The sequence below is a fragment of the Pochonia chlamydosporia genome, chromosome 1 (assembly GCF_001653235.2).
Source record: "Pochonia chlamydosporia 170 chromosome 1, whole genome shotgun sequence".
In the NCBI taxonomy this organism is placed as follows: Eukaryota; Fungi; Ascomycota; class Sordariomycetes; order Hypocreales; family Clavicipitaceae; genus Pochonia; species Pochonia chlamydosporia.
The window spans coordinates 6299663-6325758 of NC_035790.1; the positions used below are offsets into that span (position 1 = coordinate 6299663).

Consider the following 26096-nt stretch of genomic DNA (forward strand, 5'->3'; position numbering starts at 1 on the left):
GAGCTTCGAGGCTATTGTCCTCTCCGCGCCCCCGGCACTTCGTCCTTTCAATGTTCACTCCGCCTCCTCCACATTTTGAAGGCTGCGCTTGTCCTTCACTGCCACGCATGCTGTGTACATCCATTTTGGGAAACTTTCGCACTTAAGCGCCGCACTGCCTTCTTTGAACAGAGAATAGAAACATTTGTCATAGCATGATGCGCGCTTGTGCCTTGAGTCCCTCCAGAGAGCTCGTCTATTTCGTGGCGGAGTCGCGCCAATTTCTTGTTCATCACGTTTTGTCCACATCCTTCGCAGCCCAACTTTCTGGCGGTTTAACTCAGTCAAGAGGTCCAGATAGCCCGGTATCTCTATCTACCGCGGACTCCATAAATACCGTATGTACGGCGGTCACTCCTCCCCACTGTTGCGCAATATACTTGAATATGGCCTTGGAGGGAAATGATGCTGTCTGGTGGTTGGGCACGCTCATGGGACCCAATTTACCAACCCACTTGCCTACAAAGACTCTCAATTGGCTGTTTTCAAAGTCCAAATATTGAAAGCTTGAGCGACGGGATGAACAAAGAGCCACCCAAAAGACTTTATGCCCCTGCAGACCGAATTTCTTACCATCATTTCTCGATATGACCAATAGCTTTTTGGTTCCTGCTCGGCCAGGGTTGAATACCAAACATCTGACATCTGACAAGGTCAGCCCTATGAATGCTTGGTGATTGAACCTTCAAAGAACTGCAGTTCGCTACCGAGTCGGTCTCGGACCTACATGCCGCAGCACTTTTGAGCAATCGCTTCCTTCACAATCCCATTCGTTGAGATGTTTATGGGCTAAATGAGAAGGTCCGTAGCTCGTCCCGGGTTTTTCTTCAGACGAGAATGCCGCGGAACTGGTGTGGATTCATCCCGTGTCCCATGCCTTGCCTATCAAGTATGTTTGAGGTGTCTTCCCAATGCGGCCAGCACTGTCGTCGAGCCAAATTTGGAGAAAGGTCGCACCTGAGGTCTTGTGTCAGTAGGCAAAACTGAAAGATCGTCGGCCTCCGTTCCCTATGTTGGACAGGGAGGGAAGTGCACAGAGCAAGCTCTCCCTCTCAGTCTTGGTAGTATTACTCGGCACCGTCAAAGGAGCCAACAATGACACAGCGTGCTACTGCTATACAGGCTATTTCACATTGTCACAGAATGAGACAGGTTAGTCAGTACTAAACGGGGCGAGGCTCTGACACGACTCAACGGATGGACACCAGGTCCCATCTTCATTTCTTCAAGGCGCCATACCAAATCAGGTAGAGTCGTGCGATCGTGCATATGAGCTAGTAGAAATATGGCAACGGTTACGTGATGACCACTTGGTGAGCCGGGCGCAGGAACCCCAAGCCCGGCTATCGCTGCATGTCGCTCGCAAAGAGTCCGGAAGTTGCCAAAGTCGTTCAGAGGATACATGCCGTGCCGTCATTTTGGAATCAAACTTGCTGGCTGTGATCAAAAAGTCCCTTTGAGCATCATGGCAGGGCCGACAGGGCCAATAGTCCAACTCGACTTTCAAACTTCCTGGCGGATGTCCAACGCGCGTTGTCGTCAGTCCTTGACTCCTTGGTGGTGGTTGGTCCTTACTCATCCCACCACACTAGCCGAAAGACCAGTATCTCGGTGTCGCAGCATCAACTCTGGATGACGATGGCTGAAACCTAACTTGACGCTCCGTACTTGGTCTGCAAAGATAGAGACGCGTCTATTAAATGATAGAGCTGCATGTAACGGCCTTTTTTGTTCATTTGCGGTGCGTTTCATCAGTCCGGCTCCTACAGTAATTGATCGGTCCCGACGGGAGGGTTTGCGCCCGGTGCTATGCATAACCTAGTGCACATCGACTGCCGAAAGCTGCCCTGTGTCACCAACTTGGGTGGTATCATGATTCTGCCTGACATTTTGCCGTGTCCATGACCAAGGATGTCAAACAATCTGCGCAGAGCAACGCGCACTGCGATTGAAGGACTGACTTTGGAATTGCTTAGGCTGGCCACCCCCCTCCTCTTTCTTTCATTCAAAACACAAAACGGTTTGTAATGCTCTTGAAGTCGCCTCAGTGGCAACTGCCATGACATTTATGCGCAGCAATCACGGTCTCCGTTAACGGTTTTGCTTTAAACCGGCATTTGGTCGCCGTAGCATGACAAATATGGCCCACTTTGTTGAAAGAATGGAAGGTCGGACACTTTCCTCAAACCCTCTTCGGAGACAACTTCCGGTGATGATTCGTGTGATAAGAGTGCCACATGGGGGGGCACTTTGGACGAAAACAATTTTGGTTGCCACGCAAAACGACTTGTAGTGAATGCTGAAGGTCGATCCAGATAGTGGTTCAATGCAGTTTCGCAGGCCTTGCCCATACAAGGCTCGGGGGGCATTGAGGGCCACCACCATGCAAAATCCTAGCCCCTTGTGCTCGTCGTGAAAGTATTTGTTGCTCCCCGTGACTGCTGTTTTGATAACTGTGAACTGTTTTTGGCTGTGGCTTGCAGATCAACCTTCAGAGGGATGCATTGCAATCTGCTCTTGATGTGCCATTGGTTTCAAACGTTAGCTTGAACGGGTGTCGAGTCGAGTGGTTGCTTCCCAGAAGCTTGAAGCCACCAATGACCGCTAGATCTCTAAGCAACGTCTAATGACAACCTTCAATGCAAAGGAGCTTCCTAGCAACCTAGTTCAAGGGCAGCAGTACCCGTCACCGGTGACTCCGGTACGGTGGATAGCCCAGCCAGAGCCTGACGAAATGGATTGGATGAAGCAGGGATTGGGGGCCAGACACGACAGACTGGGGGGGTGGTCGGGAGGTGGGGGCTTGATGCTGCTTCAGATCTCAAAGCAGAAAACCGTGAAAGCGAAGGTGGAGATTATGTGCGGAACATTTAATAGTGCAGTTTCTGAGTGGTGTGTTGGGGTAGAAGGTACGGAATACATGCTGCACGAATGTGGGTTAAATTCAGTTCCCAATCCTATCCCTGTCACGTGCTCCGAACACATCGTCCCTGGAACCAGTCAAGTTGTCGCCAGTTCTGCTGCCACTTTGGAATGAAAGGGGCCGTCGGTCACCAGAATCTGCCCCAAATCTGCCCGGAATTCAACCACCCACACCCACAGGCACAGCTTCCAGCTCTTTATGGCGGGAGTCTTCGAGGGCCCCTTCAGACGAGGAGCTCTCACTGGCTTTGTCTCGCTTCCTAATGCTTCCTACTGGAGGGCGGCCAATAACCAGTTCCACCCCCCAACTGTTCCAAACGAGACAACCTGCTGCAACTTTTGGCCGTAATCTTCCAATGCCCTATCATTGTGAATCCTTGGCCTGCTTCCAAGTGACCACCACGCCGAATAAAGTTAGGGCTCGGTACTTGAAGCACCATAAGGCTGGTGAGGCCCCCAAGATCACTGCTTTATGCTACGGCGCTTTACTAGGCTGCTAGGGACGACCACGCCAACAGCTACGATGCTACCAACACGACCCGAATAACCGCCAAATTGCACCTGAGTCAACACGTGGATGTTATGGACGTGGACAATGGGTACAGGAAATCCCACCAATGTGCTCAGGAGCGGAGCTTCTTGTTACCATCGCTACCATAATCGAGCTCTCGCGTCACTTCGTCTATCAGTGCGTGGGCGGGTGAGCACTGCTGTTGTCTTTCACAGACGTGTCCTGCATGCAGGTTCCTCGGCCTCACCGAACCGCCGGCCAAGTTGAGACATCAAACAAGGGGACAGAGAAGGTCATAACAGACAAGGCTGGCTTGTCCATGGGGCAATAGCCTCAACAGCAGCGCCCACAGGCGACGAGACAAGGATCCAGTTCGACCCAGTACTGCAGAGAGCTCTCAGTCCCCTCGGCCCCCGTTCCAGGCGCCCAAATATGGGTATGCCTGTTGCACTGGAAATGATGGAGACAGGCAGTTGTATCGATAGGGCTGAGTGCGAGACCTGCGTGGCCCCCTGGCCTCTTTGGCACACCCTTTCGACCAGGGTGCGTGGAGCCACAGTATGAAGAAACGGAGATGTGCAGCTAGCTTGCTTGTGGCCCATGGTTGCTCCCGCTCATGGGGGTCTCGGGCCGGGAGCTGGCTGTCGCGTAGAAAGCTGATTGGTCGCGTCGGACTGCCATGGGTTTCTCGTGCCATTCGATCTTTGAGCGCGAACTCCAGGCCAAACTGGTCCCCTACAATTATCGCTGCTGCATGCAAGCCTGAGTTGTGTTGGGTTGCATCGTGCCCTGTGGTACCAGGGTCAACAGAGGGTCAATACACCGGGCATCGAGCTGTGACAAATTTTACCAAGCGAAACTGGCCCATCACAATCTCCAGGGTGAAGTCCTCGGGTATCGCATCAACAAAAACAATACCGATTAGTTGTCGGTCGACCTTGCATCAACAGAGCCACAGTTGTCACCATGTGCGTGAGCAGAGGCGGACATCAGCGGTAGCGTCCAGCGACGCCCATGTTGAGAATCTTCGCAAAAACAGCTCAGCAGGAGGCGCCGGTACTTGGCTCGGCATTTCCATACATGCAGTCTCGAGATAAACGAAGATGAATTAAGCCCAGCATTCATTTGGGTTATGCAAAACGCCCATTCAATACGGGATGGGACGGCCTTGAAACTTCCTGTCTGCGCTGGGGTTGCATGGCTGGAAGTTAAGCTCTGCAACACGTAACCACATTGGTGGACTAACCCGGTTGCTGGCGCAGAACACACACCTCCGTGGTCAAACGCAAAAAGACGAGAGATACACGCCATGAACTTCGTGCAAGCGATACGTTTCATGACCTCTCTCCTTGACGACAAAGCAATAATGTGGTCATTACAGCGAGCCGTCCAAACGAAAGAGTTCAAATGTGCATGCTCTTACAAACAAGTGGAGGAGAAAATGGTGCCAATTTGGCATACACACCCCCCGCCTTGTTGCCGAGCATGGTGCCTTGCTGTCTGCCCGTGTCTGGCGCATCAAATCGCCTGGAGCTCAATGCCCGCCATTTCTGGGTGAGAGTCGGTGCAGTTTGCTGGTGAACTGGCGGAACGGATTGCAAACAAGCGGAGCCTCAAGACGGGATGGGGGGCATCGGTTGTGGACGCCGTCGTGCGCACCTGCGTGTGTGGCTGCGGTTGGCTTCGCAAGTCTCGCCGACTCGCAGCCGAAGCCATGCAGTTTAGGGGAGGCGTGGGCCACCTGCTTCGACTGAACTCGTTCACACACAGAGTTTATTTGTGTTTGTACGGAGTACCGCAAGAAAGAAAGACTGGATCCATCGACGAGCAGAAGCGATTTCTCAACAAAGGACCCATTACCGGGCTAAGGGGGGGCCGTGTCCAAAGATATGAGCAATGAAGCGAGCAAATCGGTAAGTTGATCAACATACTCTGCGATTTGCAACGTTGACAACCACAAGAACTACCATCACAATGCATCCAGCTGCATAACCATCAAACTTTCGCAGTTCGGCATGAAATACTACAAGGGGTATTAATCGATTTCTTTTCTCTTTTTTCATGGTATTCGTTTTTGTCAAGTCCCTGCACGCCAAAGCAAAAATATCATGAAAAGTTTGGTAGAGTGCCAAGAACTTTCAGAATGAGAAGCAGGACACCAAATACCCAGACACACTGAAATCAACATTCAAAACCAACGGGGAACCAAGGTTCAACGAAGGTGGGCCCCTGACGTTTTTCCACCAAACCTCTTCAACGATGCGTTTATTCAAGCTGTAGGCTCGTTATTACATCGCCTGTTGTGGTATCGACAGGCGCTGGGTGGAGTCTTGGGATCCGCCCTGTCCCTCGTGGCAGCAATACACAAGCTGGGGTGGGGATATGGAGAAACAGGCCATTTTGGGGAAATCGGGGCGACCCTGGCTGGCAATCTTCTTGTGACTTGTGTGAGTACCACTTGTCCTCCACAAGAGGGGTGGGAATTAGGGAGTTTAGGGAGTTTGAGGACACCACGGGCAACTGTCGCCCTGCAAAGAGAAAGCACCGATTACGACAACGCCATCCACAAAGATTTGAGTTGAATTGGTGCAAGCTTGCGAGGGCGGCTCATTGCCCCTAGCCTGGTCCTTTTGTTCCGCCTCTCCCGGCTATCGTCCGTTGTCAACGTGCTCCACGCCGCAGTTGCCTCGAATCGTCGCCCCTTTTACAACTGCCACAGCCAGCCTCCGATCCGCACTTGTCAGTACCTCCTCCGCCAGGGGGGCATGTGGCGCGTAGGCAGCACCATTCTCTCACTTCCGGTTTGATCACCCGAATTTGCTCCCTGGTTCGTTGGCATTTGGCGCGAAATTGCCAGACAATGAAGAACAGAATCTTCAGAGAGATGCTGGTGACCCCGGCCGTACTCCGTACAGAACGCCATATTCTGGAACAAACGGTGCAAATCAGGACCCGGCGGTCCATATTGGCCCCGAACCGAATGACTTACCTCAAGAGGACTCTTATTAAGCTCATGACAAAGCCCAGTTCCCCACTGGTGCCATGCAAGTCGAGCAAGTTGAGCAAGTGGTTCCTTTCTTTGTGCTTGGGGGCTGCAAGGCTTTGCGCCCTCAGCTCGATTGACGGGTTCTGAAACTACGCTACGGACTCTAGTTCACTGCAACAAAAGCCATGCCTGCTGCGAACCACGCGGGTGAGAGAGGAGACGTTACAGCGAAATCCTTATTGATACGACCTTGTCTACCCAAATACCAACCCCAAGAGGTTCTCGCTGGATATCGCTCGCGTCTCGCTGATAACTTTGTGGTGGGACACAACTCACTCAGCGGAAGCTACTCCGTTGAGACTTACCCCCTTAATGGCCACCATCGTCGTCAACCTGGGGAGCATTATACCAAATATCTCCTGGCCTTTGTTGCGATGGACTTTAGCCATGTTGCCCTGCTAGTGAGCAAAGAGTGACTGACGGCTCCTTAACAGCCTGAACGAATTCCCGCGGGTCGACGACCCGACATTTCTAGCCAAATAAGAATAGCCGATAATGCGACGGAAGGCAAGCACAAATAATTTGCAACGGGTTCTTCCATGTTGACTTCTGTCTTATTGGCGATTTGATTTCAAGGCTGCCTCTTTTCTCGGCTCTTGCCTGAGTTGTCCCAAAAACAAGTCGACTGAACCGTTCTTTGAAGCCCTTGACTCCAACATTGATCAAACACGTCTATCCTTGGTGGGTATCAAGAATCGAGGCGAGGACCCACCACTTGTTTCCTCTGCAACTGGTCTCCAGCATAGCTAAATGCACACCCTGGTACGTCTCATATCATCTCGGATATCGCTGGACTTCCGGACTTAGGACTTAAATAGCAACTGAACCATGAGGCCACAAAGTGCTAATGGAAGTGATAACCCAACTGAAAAGCGAGCTTCCGCGGACCCGGTTCGGTATGAAAGGCGGGAAAGGTGTTTAGGACGACTGATTCCAGGCTAACCTACCACATTGTACCGAGAGTTTCTTGTGCCAACATCTGTGATGGTAGAGTGAAGATACCGATGGCCGGTGTCTGGAGTGACTGCCGGCTCGGGCGTGGTGACAAGGCGTGCACCAAAGCCAAACTGCACCCACTGTCGAAGACAGATCTCACGTTGTGCTGATGATGCCCAGGACACTATTCCGGTGCTGATTCGGCCTGAGTCAGAACTATATCGCACATGTCGGCAGTCAGAGCCAATACCATGGAGGACGTGGCGCACACAGGTTATCGCACAACATGGACTTCTATTTTCAAGTAATGATCGAAACACAGAGGCATCTGGGAGGGAAAGACTAGCAGGCTTGACTGCAATTGATGTGAACCCTCCGATTATGCCATGAGAATAGCACACTTGTCCTCCACACTTGTCAGCTCCCTTGGATTGCGGCAGTGTTTGCTGGCGCAGTGCAGGCGCTCCTCTGTAGATCTTGTCTGGGGTACTCCGTACTCCGTACAACAGAGATGATCACCCTTGCATTCTTCACAGCCAGCCGGGTGATTCGTCCTGGTGTTGCTCATACAAGACGTCACAGAGCTGACGATGGTGGTATCATCGCTTGTTCAGCCAACCAGCGAAGCCAATTCGGCGATCCCAGAATACATCAGGACTTACTCCTGCCAACAGGGCAGACTCAATCGGTGTTCCCCGGCGACGCCAATAAGCCGAACAGTGCTCAATACCGCCACAGTTCAGTGATGGGTTACATAGTCACCAGTAATGGCAGCTGTCCAACATCTGCTCTGCTTTTGCAAGTTATTTCGACGGGCGAGTATCTCCATCAGAAAGGACCGATGCATATTTTGCTCCGTCACGTTACGTACGGCCTTTTCGCTCGGTATATTACACATCCCACATACGCCGACGGCGGCTTTCAACATGGCATGACGTCGCAAATCCTTGGATGGGGATGAGATTCTCCCTGCATCTCAGCCATCAATGCGGTTTGCTAAACTCATACTTTACCACATACTAGTTTCGGCACCCTGCACATTCACTCACACCGGCAGCACAGGAGTGTGCCGATTACGACCTGAAGCCAAGCATCAGCCTGCTCCCCTGCCAGACCATGTACTGTATGAGCAGCTTCGCGTGAGAGAAGGAGTCTGCCAGACGATGCCTGTGCTTCAGATGACATGATACTATTGGCACTTCTGGAGTCGTTTTCGCCCCCGTCTGCAACACTGCGGTGCGACGCTGGCCACGTTTCAACATGGAGGATGCGACTGGGCCCGATACTGGCACTCCCAATTACGCGCATACCATTTGAAGATTGGTGTAGGGTAGTATGCAGGAGACGGTTGACACTGCCCAGCAACTATGGTACAGTCTCTAATGCCTCATCAGGGGACATTCCTGCTGATCTTGCACGAATGTTTGCACAGCATCTGTTATGCAGTTTCCATGACATAATCTGCCGCGCGCTTCAACCCTGTTTCGCCGGTGCGCCAAGCCGCAGCTGCTGCTGCTGCAGAAGTAGAAGCATTCTGGAACCAAGTTTCACCCGGAGTGCTGAACACTGGGACAAAGGCAATGATGGCTGGTCATTGGCATTGCGATCATCATGCTAGATGACTGTCAGTGGGAAAATGGTGCAATCTTTTTCTTTTTGACTTGATTAATCCGTCCAAGCGAGCCAAGCAATCCGGCTTCGACTCACCAAGGTCCCAAATTACTGCCATCATTTTGTTGTGCCTGGAAGTGGCACGCCGCCCGGCAGCCCCCTAGAATATTGCAGAACATACATGGGTGACAGGCCTTGTTCCATGTTCATGGGGGTTCTCGTTTGTCAGTCCAGTTGGTGCGTTCTGTTGGCGTGCATGTTGTTTGCAGGGGGGCCCTTGTGTGAACCTTGGGAGAAGCTTGTGAGGATCTTGTGAGGAGTGAAGTGGAGAGGACCAGGTCAAAGTTGCCTGATGTTGTTCTTGAAGAGTCTGAAGCCGAAAAAGCCCTTGCCGATAATTTCCAAAGAGGCTCAGCCAGCCATGCCCTTGTTCGCATAGGAGTTCGCCTAAATCAAGGCCATGTTTGGAAGAAAAACAAACAAAAAGAAAGAAAGAAGAGAAAAAGGGTTTTACACTTGAATCTTCTGCTGGTGGGAGCATGAAGTTTCCACTTCATCTATCTGTGGTGTCAGGCGAAAAGTCCACTGGTGGTCTCACAATACAACGGGGGCCAAGCCCGATAACAACGAAAACCGGTCAATTTTCCATCAAACACCCGATCACAGTTGCCGTGAAGTTTGAATGGGACCCTTCCATTCCCCATATGGTGGACTTATTATCATGGCGTGTCGTCACGGCACAAGTCCACCGGCACCATGATGGACTGGGAAGCCAAGATGAGATGGCACCAGAGGCATTCCACACTATTTTATTGAAGAAACTTGGAAGAATGTACTCTGCATCCTAGTCTCGTCTATACATGCCACTCTGCGATTTGAGACGATGTTTATTCTATGAGGACTGCTCTTATGACATATGTGGCCGTGAGTCTGCAGCTGCAGGATGGAACAGAGATGGGAGTTGTATTGAGTTCAATGTTCAGCCTCTCTGATGTCCTAAGTTGGGGCGGATCTGGCGTGCGAGTTGGTGTGTGATGTGTGATGTGTGATGTTTCTGGTCAAGTCTGGGCAAGTCTGGTCGAGTCCTTCTTGTCTGTCTCGTCCATGTCCGTCTCTTCGGAATGGCTGGCAGGCATTTGGAGGGGACGCAGCCAATGACGTGCTTGGATCCTTGGCCATGTTACAAATCAAAGCCCATTGCTTCCTTCCTTCTTTGCTGATGAATCCAATTGCAAATGGATTGCAAAGCACTTGACCAGACTTGACCAGACTAGTCGAATTCACATCAGAGTCGAGACGGTCAAACTCAATTGCAACATACTGACGCCAATTCATCACATCACCATACTGTCGTCACCCATTGAAGATTTGAATAAATACTTTGGGTCTTCACATGCGGTCCCGCGCAACCTCGTCCTTGACACACCATTCATCGTCGTCGTCGTCATCGTCATCGTCTTCCAAGTCCAAGTCCAACCCGCTTAACCCCATCTCATCCGCATTCAGCAATTGTCACCGCTCAGCCACTCACAGAGTCTCACAGTCTCACAACCAACAACAACCAGCAACCAACAACCAACATCAAACAGTCGTCAGCCAACAGCAAGTCGACTTGGCCATTGCACAGCATTGCATCCTTATCGATCGCCCAAAATCCTTCGGCCAACAATCCAACCATCCCTGCAATCCTGCGAGAGCCTTTGAGCCGGATATCGCTCATTTTGGTTGCGCTGCGCTCGCACTTACGACGACTCCAGTCTGCCAAGAGTCCATCAAAGCTAGCTTGGCCAATTGACCTTGCCGTCGCAGCCTCCGCCATCATCGTTCATTGACTCTGTCACCAGGTCCATCACCAGGCAGGTCAGGCAATTAAATCAATCAATCCATCAATCCATCATTCAATCGATCACTGCCCAAAATGGCCCGTCCCACTGGTCTCATTGCCTCCAAGGGCATTGAACTTCTCACTTGGAGTACGTCATTTCCGTAAATAGTCGCATTTCATGCTTTTGTGCCTGCCCCGGTGTTTTGGTGTTCGTTTATTTCTCTCTACCGTTTTTCTCCATTTCGTTCCCCAGTCTTGTTTCCTCTGGGCGGCCCCATGTTGCCAATATTGGACCGGATACTTGCTTGGCTCACCGCATGGGCCATCTCAGGGAAGCATGAGATCGACAAGAAATTCGTTGATTGCGCGCCTGGCTCTGTTCTTTTTGCTGTCTTTTACACGCCCCCCTAAGGCCATATGACCTCGTTTCTGCTATTAGTTCATACGCTTTGCCGTGTCAAAACCTACGAGAGTGAAGCACCCCCAGTACCGCTCCATGCAAAGGAAGGCCTGGCGCGCGCGTATTCTCCCTGGTTTTCCTTTTTCTTGTCCACTCGAGAAGACATGGGCAAGACACGGCAGGCAATAGACGTCATGATCCTACACGTTCTTCATACTTTGGCTGCTGTCGGTCCCTCTCACAATGAGACCCTCCTGCCAACAACCTCAAAAAGTTGGCCGACGTGAACAGGCAGCCCTGTTGCCTCTGCCCATTCCTACATCCTACTTCATCCCATGTACCTTTCACCCGTTGGTTCTCGTTTCCTCGTGGCCTCCCCCGCTGCATATTCCTTCAGGCCAGGACCAGGCCAGGACCAGGACTAGGACCAACGAGTCGACAGGCCGACAGGGTCTCGCTTCCGGCTGTCGCTAAAACTGTGGCCGAAATGAGCCTTCCATTTCTTGTCAAGAATCATCTTCTCTCGCACAGGAGCTACTATTCACTATGGAGCAAAATAGCGTCAGTACCGTCATTTTCCTCCCGTCCCCCCCACAGCAAGTGCAGTTGCCAATGAGGCAGGTGTGGGATAGAATCAAGGAAAATTGGTCCATCTTCAGTATAGTTTGTCCTCCCACGCATGCATGAGGCATGTAGGATGACGGCGTCCAAAAGAGTACAGTCTGGGAGGCACAGGAGAAGCCCACTTTGACTTACTCCGTACATGTATCGAAATCTACAGTGCTGACTTTCCGCCCCAACCACGTGTAGGCACGCCGAACGGGTACAAGGCAAGCATCCTCCTTGAAGAGCTGAAGGAGGCCTACGGCTTGCAGTATACATCCCAGGGTATCAACATCGGCCAAAACATCCAAAAGGAACCTTGGTTCACGGCCATTAACCCCAATGGTCGCATCCCAGCCATTGTTGATCATGACCATGGCGATCTAGCTGTGTTTGAGGGCAACGCCATATTGTCCTACCTGTCTCGCCGGTATGACACGGAGAAGCTCTTCTCCTTTGCCGCAGACGATGATGACTATACACGTGCAGAGTCCTGGATCGGCTGGCAGCACGGTGGTCTCGGTCCCATGCAGGGGCAAGCCAACCACTTCGTTCGTGCGGCCAAGGAGAAGATTCCTTACGGGATGCAGCGCTACGTTGGGGAGACGGAGCGGCTGTACGGCATACTCGATGCCCGCCTCAAGGACCGCGACTATGTCGTAGGTCCCGGCCGGGGCAAATACAGCATTGCTGATATCGCTCTCCTGGGATGGGTCAACGCTCTCCGAGGCACCACCATTTCCATTGAGCAGTTCCCCTCTGTCAAGGCGTGGCTGGAACGTTGCTGGGAGCGTCCAGCCGTGCAAAAGGGCTTCCAAGTTCCTTCTGCGCCGTCCTCGTCCGCTCTCAAGCCCCAGGTGGGCGAGGTGGCCGAAAAGACGCAGGAACTCAAGGAACTAGTTGACAAGGCCAAGAAACAGTACGGCTATGTTTATTCATCTCCCTAAAAACAGTAACAGATGATGACCAATGATTGCCCCTGTCACAACATGCCACTCGGGCAAAAAGTAGAATAAAACAAAAAATCCCCAACAAGATACATATGACTTACATAGTACACCACGGAGTATAATGGACAATAGTAATAAAAAGAACCCTTCTGGATTACCAACCAAAACGTGTCAAAGTGCCTTGGATGCCTAGCCGATCGCCACGAGTCTCTCCAGGCGAAACAGCTATACATGCGTTCCCTATAGACAGGCAGTGCGCGGTACATGACCGACACCCTCAGGTTCTAGACTCTGTTGTCCCCCATCCATCCTGGGGGCCCAGCGATCGTGAGCGAGCCACAAGGCTGATGGCTGATTGGGACGGGGGCGTGTCAAACGTAAACCCAACCGATGAGTAAGATGGTCTGTTCCCGGAAGCAGTCCTCGGCAGCTTACAAACGAGCAGGCCGTCACACGTGTTAGGGGCGGATTGTCATGCGGGTAAAGTCGTACACTGCCCCGTTTGAATATGGAAAGGTCAGGATGTTGCTGCAGGACTTGAAACGTTGTTGGGCTTGGGTATGCCGTGGGGGTTCTTGAAGATTCAGTGTTGTCAGGGATGGTCTCGGGTAGCTGATGGTCAGAAGAGTTGGATAGATGAGTTTTGATGATTGATTTGTATGTGCCTCTGGTGGAAATAGGGTAGATGGACTTTGGCTCGATCTATGAGGTGAAGGCTGTCTTGAGATGAGTATGCTGAATGGGACGAGTTGATTGCATCTATTCTGATATTGTCAGTGTATATGCTTTAACAAACGGCCAAAAGTTAGATGTGAGAGTTGCAGGTGTAAGAGACACTACGGATTAATGTCAATTCCTCATATTTAACGAGTTGAGTGCAAATCAGAAATATTTACCAACATATTTACTCTCAACATTGTCAAACTGGCATGAAAAACGCTACCTCCACGACACACTCACATTTACTCGATACATGATTCGAATACAAATACATTCCCTCCAGCCTATCTTAAAACGTACAACATTGCCCATCCTAACCCACAGTCCCTTCTGTTCGCCCTCCCGCCCCCTTACCCATGCCTCCTAACAAATGCCATGAGCATAAAAGCAAAAACACCAGGCGCGAAGCACAAAATGTCCCCCTTGTCCACCCCCACAAACGCCGTAAACTCCATCCTCCGCCATCTCCATGAGCAAAAATACCAAAATAATGAAAGCACTAGAATCCCAGCTCCTGGTGGACACGCAGGGGGCGTCGTGAACAGTCGTGCAAGCTTAGTATGAACCCGCGAGTACGAGAACTTGGCTCCTGTTTTCAAGCTGCCACTTTGCTGCCCAAAGCTCGCTCCCATGATACTCGTTCCAGTCACGCCCCTGTCAACAAAAACGACGAATAAAACTAGAGTCGCCCCAATGTCTGCTTTGAAAAAAGAAGTGTAAAAGTGCCAAACCTTCGTACTTGTAGATATTCTCACTCCCTGGGGGAGGAAATACCTACAATATCGCCGAGGTATTGGCAGTCAATGGGTATAAACAATGCCGTATACTTTTCTCCTATGTCTTTGCCCTTATTCTTGCAAGGCTCCGAATGTCTCTTTTGTGCAAATACTCCAAATATCATACCAGCAAGCAAAAGCACTCTTTCGCCTAGGGGTCATAGTATTGACCTCAATTCCCTTTATTTCGCCGTGACAAATGCAGATCGGTCGTTGCTTGTGTTACAAGTGTCTCATGAAAGATTTCTTTGTGCAGTCTTTTTTTCCAGTCCAGTTTTCTTTTCTTTCAATCGAATCTCTGTTGGTGGATTCTTCACAGGCTGGAGACTCCTTGCGAGTTGTCTACCACATTGTCAGACAGATTAATGAGAAGCTGGGCAAGGCATCTCTTGGTTGCTGCGTCATCTCTCAAAACGGACGAGAACGTGGCGTCACGAAGCGGCTCGGGCAGGCACTGGCGAAGAGCCTCACGGGCACGGGCATTATCACTGAGTCTACGGCTTCCAATTAGCAAAGGTTCGTTTGTAGATGCTAGCATATATGTTGAAGTATCTCACCTGAGGAAGCATCGTACGACGTGCTTGAGGAGCCGGGCAGTCTGAGACTCGACTAGCTGAGCAACCATGTTGCTAAGCACGGTGCCTACAGCATAGAAGCGCTCATAGGTAGCGCAGATATAATTGAGACCGTTGTCGTCCAGCAGAATCTTCTGAACGATAAATATGGCCACAGTCTTGCTAAGCTCGGAGCCAGTCTCCATAATCCGAAGGCATAGAGGGATGATCTCCGTAGTGAGGAGAAAGTTAATGACATCCGAGGAGTCATTCTTGACCAAGGCGCCAATAACACCGAGGCTGGTCAGTCGCAAATACTCAAACGGGCGCGACTTGGACGTCGTATTGAGAAAGGGGTACAAAAACAGCGGGATATGCGCTATCACTCGGAAGTCAGTTCCGCCACCTCAACACCAGGGAGTCGTTTGTAGAACATGCTAGCTTACCATTGAGAAACAACGTGCGGGTGTCGTTGTGCGACGCAACGCACTGCAACAGTGCCAAGGCGTTGCAAACCCGGTTTGACGCGGCGGCCGTGAGCTGGGAAGGGTTGAGCAGCGTATAAACAGAAATGATTTCCTGCAGCAGCGACGTCATGACACCTGAGAAACCAAATCAGTTAGCCTTGATCATATTTCTGCAAGTAACCCTCTCCATGAAGTGCTCATAGAGTTCGAACAAGCACGCAGAGACACATACCAAATGAGTGCCACAATATGAGAGCCAATTCAGGCACTTGCTCCCTCTTTTTGCTCAACTCCAACAGCGCAGCTTCCCTTGTGTTCTCGTTTAGCAAATCGGCAATGTACGCCATGGTGCGCCGATTATCCTCCGAGATATTCTCATGGCCAGCATCCTGCGCATGAGCACCTCCCAGGTTGCCGCCAGCTCCACCAGCAGAGTGATTACCAGGCATACGGTTGAAATGCGGTTGCTGTTGCTGGGCTTGCTGTTGCTGAGCCTGTTGCTGCTGTTGCTGCTGCTGTTGAGCAACGGATACATGGCTCTGTTGGTGGTGCGACGCCTGCTGGTGCATCCAGCTGGAGTCGCCCTGGGGATTGTACTGGTGGTGTGTATAAACGTGCGCCGAAGACATCATCTTGGGCGAGCAGGCAGAGTTGCGGCGATGTACGTTTTCAATTCAATCTGTCAATTCGGAATCGGACGTCGAAATGTCGGGATAATGCGCGTATAGTTGTCAGATCAGGAAGCTCCGAGGGAAGAGCTTTCTGCAGCGCCGGAGATATGAAGAAGGCAGCAACAGCCCTCACAACGACCATGGATGTCTGGCAGGCGTCGCTGAAGACAAGGTCGCTGGTCTCACGGAGAGAGACTGGTGTGCGGTGATGAAGTCGACGAGGGAGCTGTTTGCCGAGATGGAGACGAGCAAGAGGGCAAAGGTAGCTGAATGCCGAATGCGCGTAGGGCGTGGTGCAACAGGTGGCACCGGGAGGAAAACACAGGAATCGTTGAGAAGACGTAAGAGAAACGGACCGCTATGCGAAGGGGGATGCAAAACTGTGTGATGCGTACTCTAAGCGATGCGGTGGTTGTTGGAGGGTGGTTCTCGTGATGTGTGGTGACTAGACTGTCTGTCTGGTCTGGTCTGGTCTGGTCTGTCTTTGTGCTCGGATTGCGGATTGCGCTCCACCGCCTCCAAGCCTTTTCTGCTGCTCCGCTTGATGGCCGAGGGGAGAGAGACTCAAGTGCTCTGTGAGTCTGAGAGCGACGAGAGCTTTCCTCCCTCTGGTGCACGGACCACATAGAAGTGCCGTTGCTGCCAATCAGAGCCCGCAGCTGCCCGACATGTGGGGAAGTCTTGATCAGCCTCGCTGTGGTTCCTCAGCCTGACGCAACCCAATGCAAGATGTGCATCAATGTTCAGAATTGGCACCGGGCATGGCAGCTCGGCTAGGCATTGCTGCAAGCAGCCGAGAGACAGACATGGACAATCAAGTCCCTCAACTGACAGATGGTATACTCCTTATTTAAGATGCCAATGTCACCCTTGCCGAATGGTGTGGTTCAAATGTTGTGAGCTCCAGGGCAATTAGCACGATGGCCTTCCCCTCCCACTGAATCAACACCTACCCTGTACCTAGTTGTATATCTGCGTATAAATGTGATCTGCATCGCATCTGCTGACTTTTGCGTGGTGGAATTCGTAGTTGCCTATTATTGTCTGTCTGCCGAACGGCTTGACTGTTTGTTAGCATGAGCAATTTACGGTTAAGATAGGCTGGCTTGGTGATGTTGGCTATTTTCAGCACCATCTTTGGCCTACTTCAGACACACAACGACCAAGTTGGGCATTATCCTCCAGTAACGTCACCTGCAAGGCATCAGTTGCACAATGAACCACTCCAATCCGGGGCAAAGAACTCATGTTTGCACTCGATCAAGTGCGTCATTACATATGTTACTGACTCTCCTATGTAACTACCATATATGCTATCTCAATCAAGCCCACAACCAAAAACCCCAACCAATAACCAAATCGCCCAACTTAACGGCAACTGAGTACCAAATGTACCCTTTCACTCCAGCTAGTGCTTGAATGCTCTGACAATCCACCCAATAAAGGGGTAATGGGGAAAAGAAGAAGAAAATAAAAATATTACACAATGAATTGCTTGGCAACGCTCAACATGCCCCTATACCAACGTGATGCCTACTTTGTTCCTTATGATGATAATTTGCCTCACATTTGAAACCATGATGCCTTGGTCTATGAAAACAAGGCTCGTGTCTGATATCTAAACCGTTGCTGGTTGGTTTAGCATTGTCATTCTTCCCGTTCTGTGGCTGCGGGAAGAAGTGTAAAAGAGCTACTATTTGCGCCCCAACAGGCTTGTATGCCCCCTAATAATGAACCTGTATGTGGTACAATATTACTCTCTCCGTTACGGGACAGCACTTGTCGATTTGGGAGTTCGCCAAAGACGCCCTACAGTCGCAGGTCCCGTAGGATCTGGTCTGCCATGTTCTTGAACTGCCAGGTATTGCCCGTCATCCGTTTGAACTGGATTCCGTGCAATGATAGGAGAGGCACCTTGACGATGAAAATCTCGAATTCCAACACCATGCTCTCGCCTAGGTCACTCTGAACCTGAGTACTCGTCTCACCCGGTGCTCGCCTCGTAGTCCCTCCGTTTCGCCTAGGGATGCTATCCACCGACGTCTCCGAGTTGGAATAGCTGCGGTCCCGGTCAGAACGGTCACGGTCAGGGCGCTCTCTCTCTCGATCTGATCGATCACGATCCGACCGACCCGGGGTTCGAGGCGTGGGAGGCTGTCGTTGATCTCGGTCTAGTTCTCGGATTTCGTCTCGATCATCGTTGCGCATCAAGCCTCCAAAGCTGAAGCGACGCCGATGTCCGGGAGTCTGGCCCGGGCTGATGGGCGGATCCTGCACCTTGTTCAAGTCGATGCTTGGTGTGTGTCGACAAGCAAAACCTCCCTTGATCTCAGTGAAGTCGACGTTCAGTTGCTTGAGCACTCGCTTGATATCAGCCCGGATTGCGGGTACAGACTTGCCCGAGGTTGTTGATACGCTAAACAAACCCTTCAAAAAGACAGGCTTCGCTAGTTCAGCGCTGTCTAGCCGGTCCGTCGATAGTCCACTATGATCGGGTTCAAAGTCCGTCTCCTCGGGCAGGTCCGCCTCCTGGAGGCCTTCACGTTTCAATCGGCGACGTTGAATACTTTCACGGCGGGCGTGACCTAGAGATTTGGTTCTCATTGAGGCTGATCGGGAGTGGCCGTGAGCTCTCTGAGATGATCCTGATTGATCATTTGAAACAGACTGCTCGGAGCCACTCGTGGCGGCCGTCTCCTTGGGTGGTCTGACACCTTCACGACGTCGCATTTCCGCAGAATTGACACTAGTGGATCGTCCTAGACCTGCCTTTCGTGTGTCTCTTGTGCCATGGGCGGACATCGGGGGACTGAGCAGTGCGCTGTGTTGAGGCTGGCTGCTGCCTGACCGGATAGTTGGCACTGGCGGCTCATCACGATCTCGCCGGCCACGACGAATGCTAAAGCTCTTCTTCGGGGTTGCTGGCCCCGACGAGTCGGGTGGAGAGTGAACTTGTACCATGGGAGGATGAGAACGGTCCTTATCAAGGCGCTCAGGATCTCGGCGCTTTCGAGTGCTGAATCTTCGAAGCAATCCGGCGGCAGTGCCTTCCTTCTTTTGCAACTGTTCTACCTTGGTCTCGGGTGCAGGCGGTGGCGGCGGGTGTCCATGTGGTTTGACTAACTCTGGTGCATCATCTTCGCCATGCGTGCGGGCTCTGGGCCTTGACCGTCCGCCAGTCGGCCTTTCACCAGGCATCTCATAAGCGGTTGCATTGGTATGAGCAGCCTGTGGAGGTGCTAGATCTGGCATAGTGTCGGGAATCTTCTCACGGTCTCGATAATCCCGCTGCTCCTTATCTCGATAGTCTCTGTCGCGATCTCGGTCCCGCTCTCGATCGCGATCACGATCACGGTCTTTGTCTCGTTCTCGTTCTCGAGTCTTCTCTTTCTCACGGGAGTTGCTGGAAGTGGCAGGTGGTTGTTGAGGTGGCTCACGATCCTGTTTCTCCTTAACCAAGTAATATATCGAGAGTAGCGGACTAAAGGCGTATAGAGGATCGTGGCCCAGTTGCAAAGTATCGCTGCTTGGGCCCGTCAGAGTATCTCTGCTATTGGAAGAATTTCGTCGCTTGTAGAAATCAAAACCGAAGCCCCTCTTCTTCTCAGCGTCTTTGGCCGGAGTGGGAAGCTCTCGTTCTCGTTGATACATCTTGACGGCATGCTGATAGTCCTCAGAGTCGATGATTTTGCTTAACTGGGCGCGGATAGTTTCAGGAGACCCAAAGTTGAATCCCTGCATAGCGTGGATAACATCCCCATCCAAGGGGTGTGTTAACGGTTCGCGAACGGGAAGATAGTTATCAGGAGGGCCATTGAAACCCTTTGTCATCCAGGGGTGGTTCATTACTTCCTGCATGGTGGCGCGTTGCTTTGGATCAGTCACCAACATACGAGACATGAGATGCTTGCATTCTGAGAAGGATTAGTCAGTACCATTGCTATTCTTGTAGCTGTGGAGGTCTGGAACACCAGTCCCAAGTCTGTGAGGGTAGAGTACTTACCACTGGAAAGCCAGCTGGGGTAATCCACCAAACCCTTCTTAATCTTGGCGTGAAGAGCGGGCATGCTCTGGTCGTCGAATGGTACCTTACCACAAACGAGGACGTAGAGCACAATGCCAAAGCTCCAGACATCAACCTCAGGACCGGTGTACGCCCTGGCTTGCAAGAGCTCAGGGGCGGCGAAATAAAGACTGCCGCAAAAGGTCTTGAGGTGGCCACGGGGCGAAAAGAGATTACTGAGACCAAAATCAATGATCTTAATATCACCAGTTTTACTGATTAATATGTTTTCGATTTTGAGGTCGCGATGAACGATGCTATTTCGGTGACAGTAGTCTAGGGCGCTGGCGATTTGTCGACTAAACTTTCGAGCTTGCTTCTCCTTGAGCTTGCCATGGGAGATGATGTAGTCGAGCATCTGTCCACCATTGACATACTCAAAGAGCATGTACCAGTGGTAGTTGGTGCGAACGACATCTCTCATGCCGCAAATGTGGGGGTGATTCAGGAGGGTGACTATCGCGGCCTCGCGAGCGGTTCGAATCTCCTTGGACTGGTCGGCTCGTTCCTTGTCCGCACGAGTCTGATGTTCTTCGGTCGAGCCTCGGGGGACAATTTTGCAAGCAACCTACGAAGCGCGCGCAAACGGCGTGGTTAGAATAACTGTAATCTGAATGGGCGTTGTTGGTGGATGATGCCCAACCAAGCGCATCTAGCTAATGTTGCGAGACAACCGAGGGACATTAAAGGAGAGGGGCAGTTGGAGGTTGCAACATGGACAATGACAAAGTCAAGGAAAAATAAAACAAAAAATAGGAGCAGAGGAAAAGACAAACCTGTTCGGTGCCATCTTCTTTACGTGCCAGCTTCACCTTGCCCATGCTACCTGCGCCGATAGTCTTGCCAAGTATCCATTTCCCCGACTGAGTGGGAATCGTGGTGCGTGATCTCGTCTGTTTGCCAGCAGAATGTGATTGATGGTGAGGGTCGGAGGGGCCATGAGAGGAAGGAGGAGCTGATGGGCTACCATTGTTATTGGCAACGGCGGAGGGAGCCATCTCGCTCGAGGGATAAGGTTGGTGATGGTGTCGTTGGGAAGAGGAGCGCGTGCTGGGCCGGCGATGTGTCGATCGGGCGGCAGCTTGGGACGAGGAGGCTGAGGGCGACTCGGTGGCGGCGCTGGCGCCCCTTGTCGACGAGGAGTGCGATGTGCGGTCTCTGCTGGAGGTACGCTTTGAATGGGAATAAGATGCTAGGTTTGAAGTCTCATAGTCATGATGGGGGAGGATATCCTGAACAGGGCGTGACGATCGGGCCGCAGTCGACGATGCAGACGCGTGGCGGCGATGATGATGCTGCTGCTGTTGGAGATGTTGTGGTGAATGATGGCTCTGGGTCTGGTGCTGGGAGCCGGTGGAGCGGCCACGAGTAACCACAGCGGCAGCGACAGCGGCAGCAGTAGTAGCAGCACCAGCACCTGGGCCAACAGCGTTTGGGTTGCTGCGGTGGTTGCTGGTGGTGGAGGTGCTACGGGCGCGCTGGAGACTGGATCTCGACGTCTGGGCGTGAGGGTGGGTGTTGGTTTGGGCGTGGGTCAACCTGGTCAAGCTGTTGGAGACTGTGGCAGCGTTGATTGAGTTGATTGAGGTGGAGTCTGCATGTGAGTTGGCAGACCGACGGTGTGGAGGAGAATGGGCAGCAGAACTGGCCGCAGCAATCGTAGCAGCGGCTGAAGCACCCGAGGATGCGGAGAGGGGCGGTCGAGAGGAACGATGAGAAGTAGGAGACGTCGTCGCCGTAGCTGCAGCTGTTGATGTTGGAGATGAAGCAGATTGTGTTGAATGTGTTGAACGATGGGATCGACCAGACGTGGAGCCAGTGGACATGGACTGGGACACGGACTGGGAAGCGGACTGGGAAGCGGACTGGGACGTGGACCGGGATGTGGTCTGCCCATTTACTCCATGCCCAAGATTGCCATTACCGCCGCCATGTCCATTTCCAGCTCCATTGCTGTGGCGAGACGAGGATAACGACCTTGACGACGAGGCTGAGGAGCGCTGATGGTGTGTGGCCATGGCAACTAGCTGATGGCCGGCGAGGCAATAGTGTAGACAATTGCTAGGCCCAGGTGAAGTATAGTAGTGCCAACGAGAACAACCAAAACGAGAGAGTTTTTGATGGTATCAATGGAATGGGTGATACTTTGTAGACTTGGACTGGGCGGCTGGCACTGGTGATAAGTGACCGCCACCAGCTTGAGGTTGATGATGCCTGGTCCGATGTCCTCTTAATGTTGGTGTCTGGCCAGTGGCATACGCCTGTGCTTGTCAAGCGACTGGAATTGCCAGTGGTCGTGGCCACTGAGGAACAGTTTGGGCGACGACGACGCCAACTGCCGCAAAACAGATCGCAAACAGGGGCGGAACGATATGTGGAAAATAAAATAAAATAGAACAAATACGACAATGAAATGAAGTCAAATACGACGATGACTGTAACCGCCGAATAAAGAAAACCCGCTCCAAACTCAATGCGAGTGCTGTACGGAGCACCGCAGCAGTGCAAAGTGAACCAGCGTTGACCTGACCTGACTGGAGGCGACTGGACCAAACTGGTGAAGCTACCACTCTGCCGCCTGCATGTATGGTCGCGGTGCCACCGGCGCTGGTGTCCAGCAGGGCTTGGTGCAGGGGAGCACTTGAGCACTTGAGGCGTCCACTGCAAGCGATTGCGCACAGGCGCCCAGCTGGCTCAACAGCTCAAGCTGTCGTGCATCCGAAAAATGGGACTCGATGCTGGGGTCTGGTCGGGTTCAAGGCAACATCGAAGTTCAGCGTTGAGTTGATTGATGCTAGTGACAGCCATGCAGCCATACTTTTTCGGCGCAGTTTGCTGGCTCTGGCGGTGTGTCCAATGTTGATGTTAATAATGCCACTTTTGAAGTGTTTGGTGGGTGTGGTCAGTTGGAGTTCAAAAGTTGTTGGCCCAACCCTGAGTGTGCAGGCTTGATAAGAACTGTCAATCCAACTCCGGTTGGTCTCGTTGGCAAGGGCGGCGGCGCAGGGATCGTCAATTGACTCAAGTTCGCTTGGTGAGAGACTGCCGAAATTGTCGAAGGAAAACAAGCATGCGTTTGGAAGCTATGCCGAAGCAGTAACCCAGAGTGAAAACCTGCCAGGGATCCTGGTCGAATTTGAGGGTGAGGGAGTGATCAATTGACTGACCACTTGGAAATCTGAGGCTAAAGCACAATCAACTTGCAAACCACGATACTGTCTGCTGGGCACGATACTCACACAAATATAAATGTAAAAAAAAAAAAGGAAAAAGAACGAAAGAATGAGAGAACCAGAGTCCCAAGTCGGACCAGACTGCACCTACAATCCAATATTTCAATTCCAGCAGCAGCAAAGGGATCCATGGTGACGGATCAGGTCAATTCAACGCAATATCCCAGCCATTTTCGAGAACAGGGCAACCCTGCTGTGCGACGCATTCTTTGACATGAGATCAAGAGGTCACGACTTCAGGTCCGATGCCACACAAGCAAGCAGTTTCTAATGATTTACACCAGGCCAAACGAAACTAAAAAAGAAAAAAAGAACGGACAGAAAAGGAGGTGGTGCAGCTAGGACAGACCATTCAGACCTGGGCACATACATGCAAGGGCAACACGACACAAAAAGCATGCCCAGATGGATGTCAAGCAAGGTTCAATTTAGATCATATGTATGACCAGGCACTTACCTGATGCTGCTACACCACAGCAACTCACGAAACACACATGCGATAACTGGCTGATGCTTGAGACGTACAATAAGGAAGATGGAACACGAGGGGGAAAGCAGGAACAATGGCCCATGCTCAACTAATCAAACCAGATACGACAGATGCAAGCTCGACGACTCCGTATTGTATAACCCGTGCAACGTGCAAGACCATGTTCAGCCATTCCATTCCCCCCCCTTTGTCCAGCAAGGAAGCTTTGGGTATCAGCTGGGTTCGGCAACCTGCATGCTCTTTTTCAGCGCCTGCATGCGTAGAACATTCACGGAGCTCCAGTTGTGCATCTCATCCAGGTTTGGGGGCGCAATGTCTGCCTTGTTGGCACCATTGCCATTCAATGATTGATGGGTTTTGGCTCGGATGGCACTCCGGACGCATACATCGTGCTTTTTGTTTCGCTTGCCTGACTCACCATTGCAATTCAAGCCTCAACAACTATATACCATCGTACAGTAATCTGGTTCTGTGCAAGAGTCCTGCTCGACGGATTTGGATAGTCACTGTGACTGGCGCTCCGCTCAGATTAAAACAAATGGAGCCTCAACCAAGGCACGGATATTGGGTGGACGACTTTGGCAACAAGGTTTGGACCAATGTTGGGTCCCTGGGCAACAAGCTTTGCGCCATGGCATGAGAAAAATCCACTTGAATGTTGATGCTGGGTGCAAACTCGGCAGGATTGACAGCTCTGTGCCTGGTGACTTTGGAAGGGCAAGATGCTTGCAAATTGAAGTGGCAGAATGTTGGATAGACATGCGGATCACGGAGTAGATTTTCCCTGACCCAAACGAGGCACCTTCCGCATTGCAATTGCTGGGCAGAGGTTTTGGTCATTCTTTCCTGCACTGCATCGACCTCCCCTCACCTACCCACATTGTGACTTGACAATATTCACACCTGCAAGCTCCTCCAACGTAATGAATCCGTTGCAAAAAGTCCCCTGGATGCAACGATACGGCGGCCGGCTACGAAAGCCATATTACTTTATTATCACCTGGCATCTTGGCTGCGTGAATTTCGAAAGGTTGTCTCATCGGATCAATCCTTCGAGTGGCCCCTGACCCCCACATGGTCATTGCCTCTGCGTCACGCCAAGCACTTCATCATACAATATCACATCGTCAATGTTGTCGCTGACATCATCATCGGAGACTGTCAGTGAGAAAAGTGGGAGAGGTGAGAAACCAACGACACCCACACCCTTTGACCATGTTCCCTCCAAGACATTTAAATGATGGTTGGTGAGATCCTCACCAACACCCCTGTTGTCTGTGACTGAGCTGCAGACTCTTCAGAATTACCTGGTGAAACAATCACAATCTGGGACAAAGACGATCTGGTACCTGCTGAGGAGTAACCCAGTTTGATGGTGTCTTTCCCCGCCTTGGGTTTTGTGGCGCAGCGATGCATCTGGTACCCGTTTGATCTATCAAGTGCCGACTGAGGGTTTGACTTTGTTTTCCAACCCAGATGGCTCACGGAGCACAGTTCGTTTTGGGTATGCTCTCTCTTGATTTGGATTCGGGGATGGATTTCAAGTCGCAGATCGCCGATTCGTTGAGCGCCATCTTGTTGAAACAGTTGCCTGGGGTCAGACGTGGTTGAAGGAGTTTGCTTACATCTCAACCGTTCAACATGAGACGAACAGTGGCTGGGCTCCAATTGAGTCCTCGCCATGTCTCTGGTTTAATTTCAACCAACTTGCTTCGAGCAATAACAGGACATGGGCACTGTGGCACGCTCAATGCTGACCTCTAGAGCCTTGTGCAACAAACTCCGAACTGTCAGCCGCGCGATAATGCTCAACCATATTGTATACTCCTACATTGGGGTCAAGTTATACGACACATGCCAGTGTAAACACGCCCAAGAACCCGAAACAACTTGATTGTGTATGAGATCAGTTGTAAAACTACAATATTCGACCCCGGCATTTTGCAGTTCCATGAGAATGGTTGAAGCATTCTGGTTTCTGACATGCTTACAGAGAAGCTGTTTTGGTCCATCACCTGAAACGACTATCCAGTTTCGCCAGATCTAAGGGTCGGAAACATCACTTAAATATAGAATGATCGACTCCATAAAGGAAGGATCAAACCGATGCACCACAATCAAGCGGCATAGGGCTGTTGATCAGATCTACCAGACATGCAGTTGCGGCTCCGATGGATGGTTCACAAACCTTAAAATCTGCACCGCGGAATGGAGACAACTGGCCGCTAGCGCATCCTGAGTTGGATTCAAGTCGGTAATCAGCGCTGATCATCTAGGAA

The 26096-nt window shown here is 51.5% G+C and overlaps 6 protein-coding genes across 6 annotated transcripts; 2 read left to right on the forward strand and 4 right to left on the reverse strand.

Moving 5' to 3' along the window:
- Nucleotides 1–3538: 3538 nt before the first annotated feature.
- VFPPC_15409 (hypothetical protein) lies at nt 3539–3739 on the forward strand (the record flags this gene model as incomplete). The annotated part of the gene is made up of 1 exon (XM_018293162.2): nt 3539–3739. The coding sequence occupies one exon, from the start codon at nt 3539–3541 to the stop codon at nt 3737–3739; it is 201 nt and encodes a 66-aa protein (XP_018150158.2).
- A 3717-nt stretch (nt 3740–7456) lies between these two features.
- On the reverse strand, nt 7457–8022 carry VFPPC_15411 (hypothetical protein; the record flags this gene model as incomplete). Its single annotated transcript, XM_018293164.1, has 2 exons — nt 7457–7950; nt 7992–8022. The coding sequence occupies 2 exons, from the start codon at nt 8020–8022 to the stop codon at nt 7457–7459; spliced, it is 525 nt and encodes a 174-aa protein (XP_018150160.1).
- A 2961-nt stretch (nt 8023–10983) lies between these two features.
- Nucleotides 10984–12840, forward strand: VFPPC_01655 (glutathione S-transferase II; the record flags this gene model as incomplete). The annotated part of the gene is made up of 2 exons (XM_018281439.1): nt 10984–11038; nt 12101–12840. The coding sequence occupies 2 exons, from the start codon at nt 10984–10986 to the stop codon at nt 12838–12840; spliced, it is 795 nt and encodes a 264-aa protein (XP_018150161.1).
- Nucleotides 12841–14652: 1812 nt separating this feature from the next.
- Nucleotides 14653–15992, reverse strand: VFPPC_13131 (cell differentiation protein rcd1; the record flags this gene model as incomplete). The annotated part of the gene is made up of 4 exons (XM_018290908.1): nt 14653–14833; nt 14897–15272; nt 15340–15495; nt 15593–15992. 4 exons carry the CDS (start codon nt 15990–15992, stop codon nt 14653–14655), a joined length of 1113 nt encoding a protein of 370 aa, XP_018150162.1.
- A 1848-nt stretch (nt 15993–17840) lies between these two features.
- On the reverse strand, nt 17841–22112 carry VFPPC_01656 (serine/threonine protein kinase Kin1; the record flags this gene model as incomplete). Its single annotated transcript, XM_018281440.1, has 3 exons — nt 17841–19945; nt 20035–20662; nt 20871–22112. The coding sequence occupies 3 exons, from the start codon at nt 22110–22112 to the stop codon at nt 17841–17843; spliced, it is 3975 nt and encodes a 1324-aa protein (XP_018150163.1).
- Nucleotides 22113–25050: 2938 nt separating this feature from the next.
- On the reverse strand, nt 25051–25500 carry VFPPC_15413 (hypothetical protein; the record flags this gene model as incomplete). The annotated part of the gene is made up of 1 exon (XM_018293166.1): nt 25051–25500. The coding sequence occupies one exon, from the start codon at nt 25498–25500 to the stop codon at nt 25051–25053; it is 450 nt and encodes a 149-aa protein (XP_018150165.1).
- Nucleotides 25501–26096: the final 596 nt, after the last annotated feature.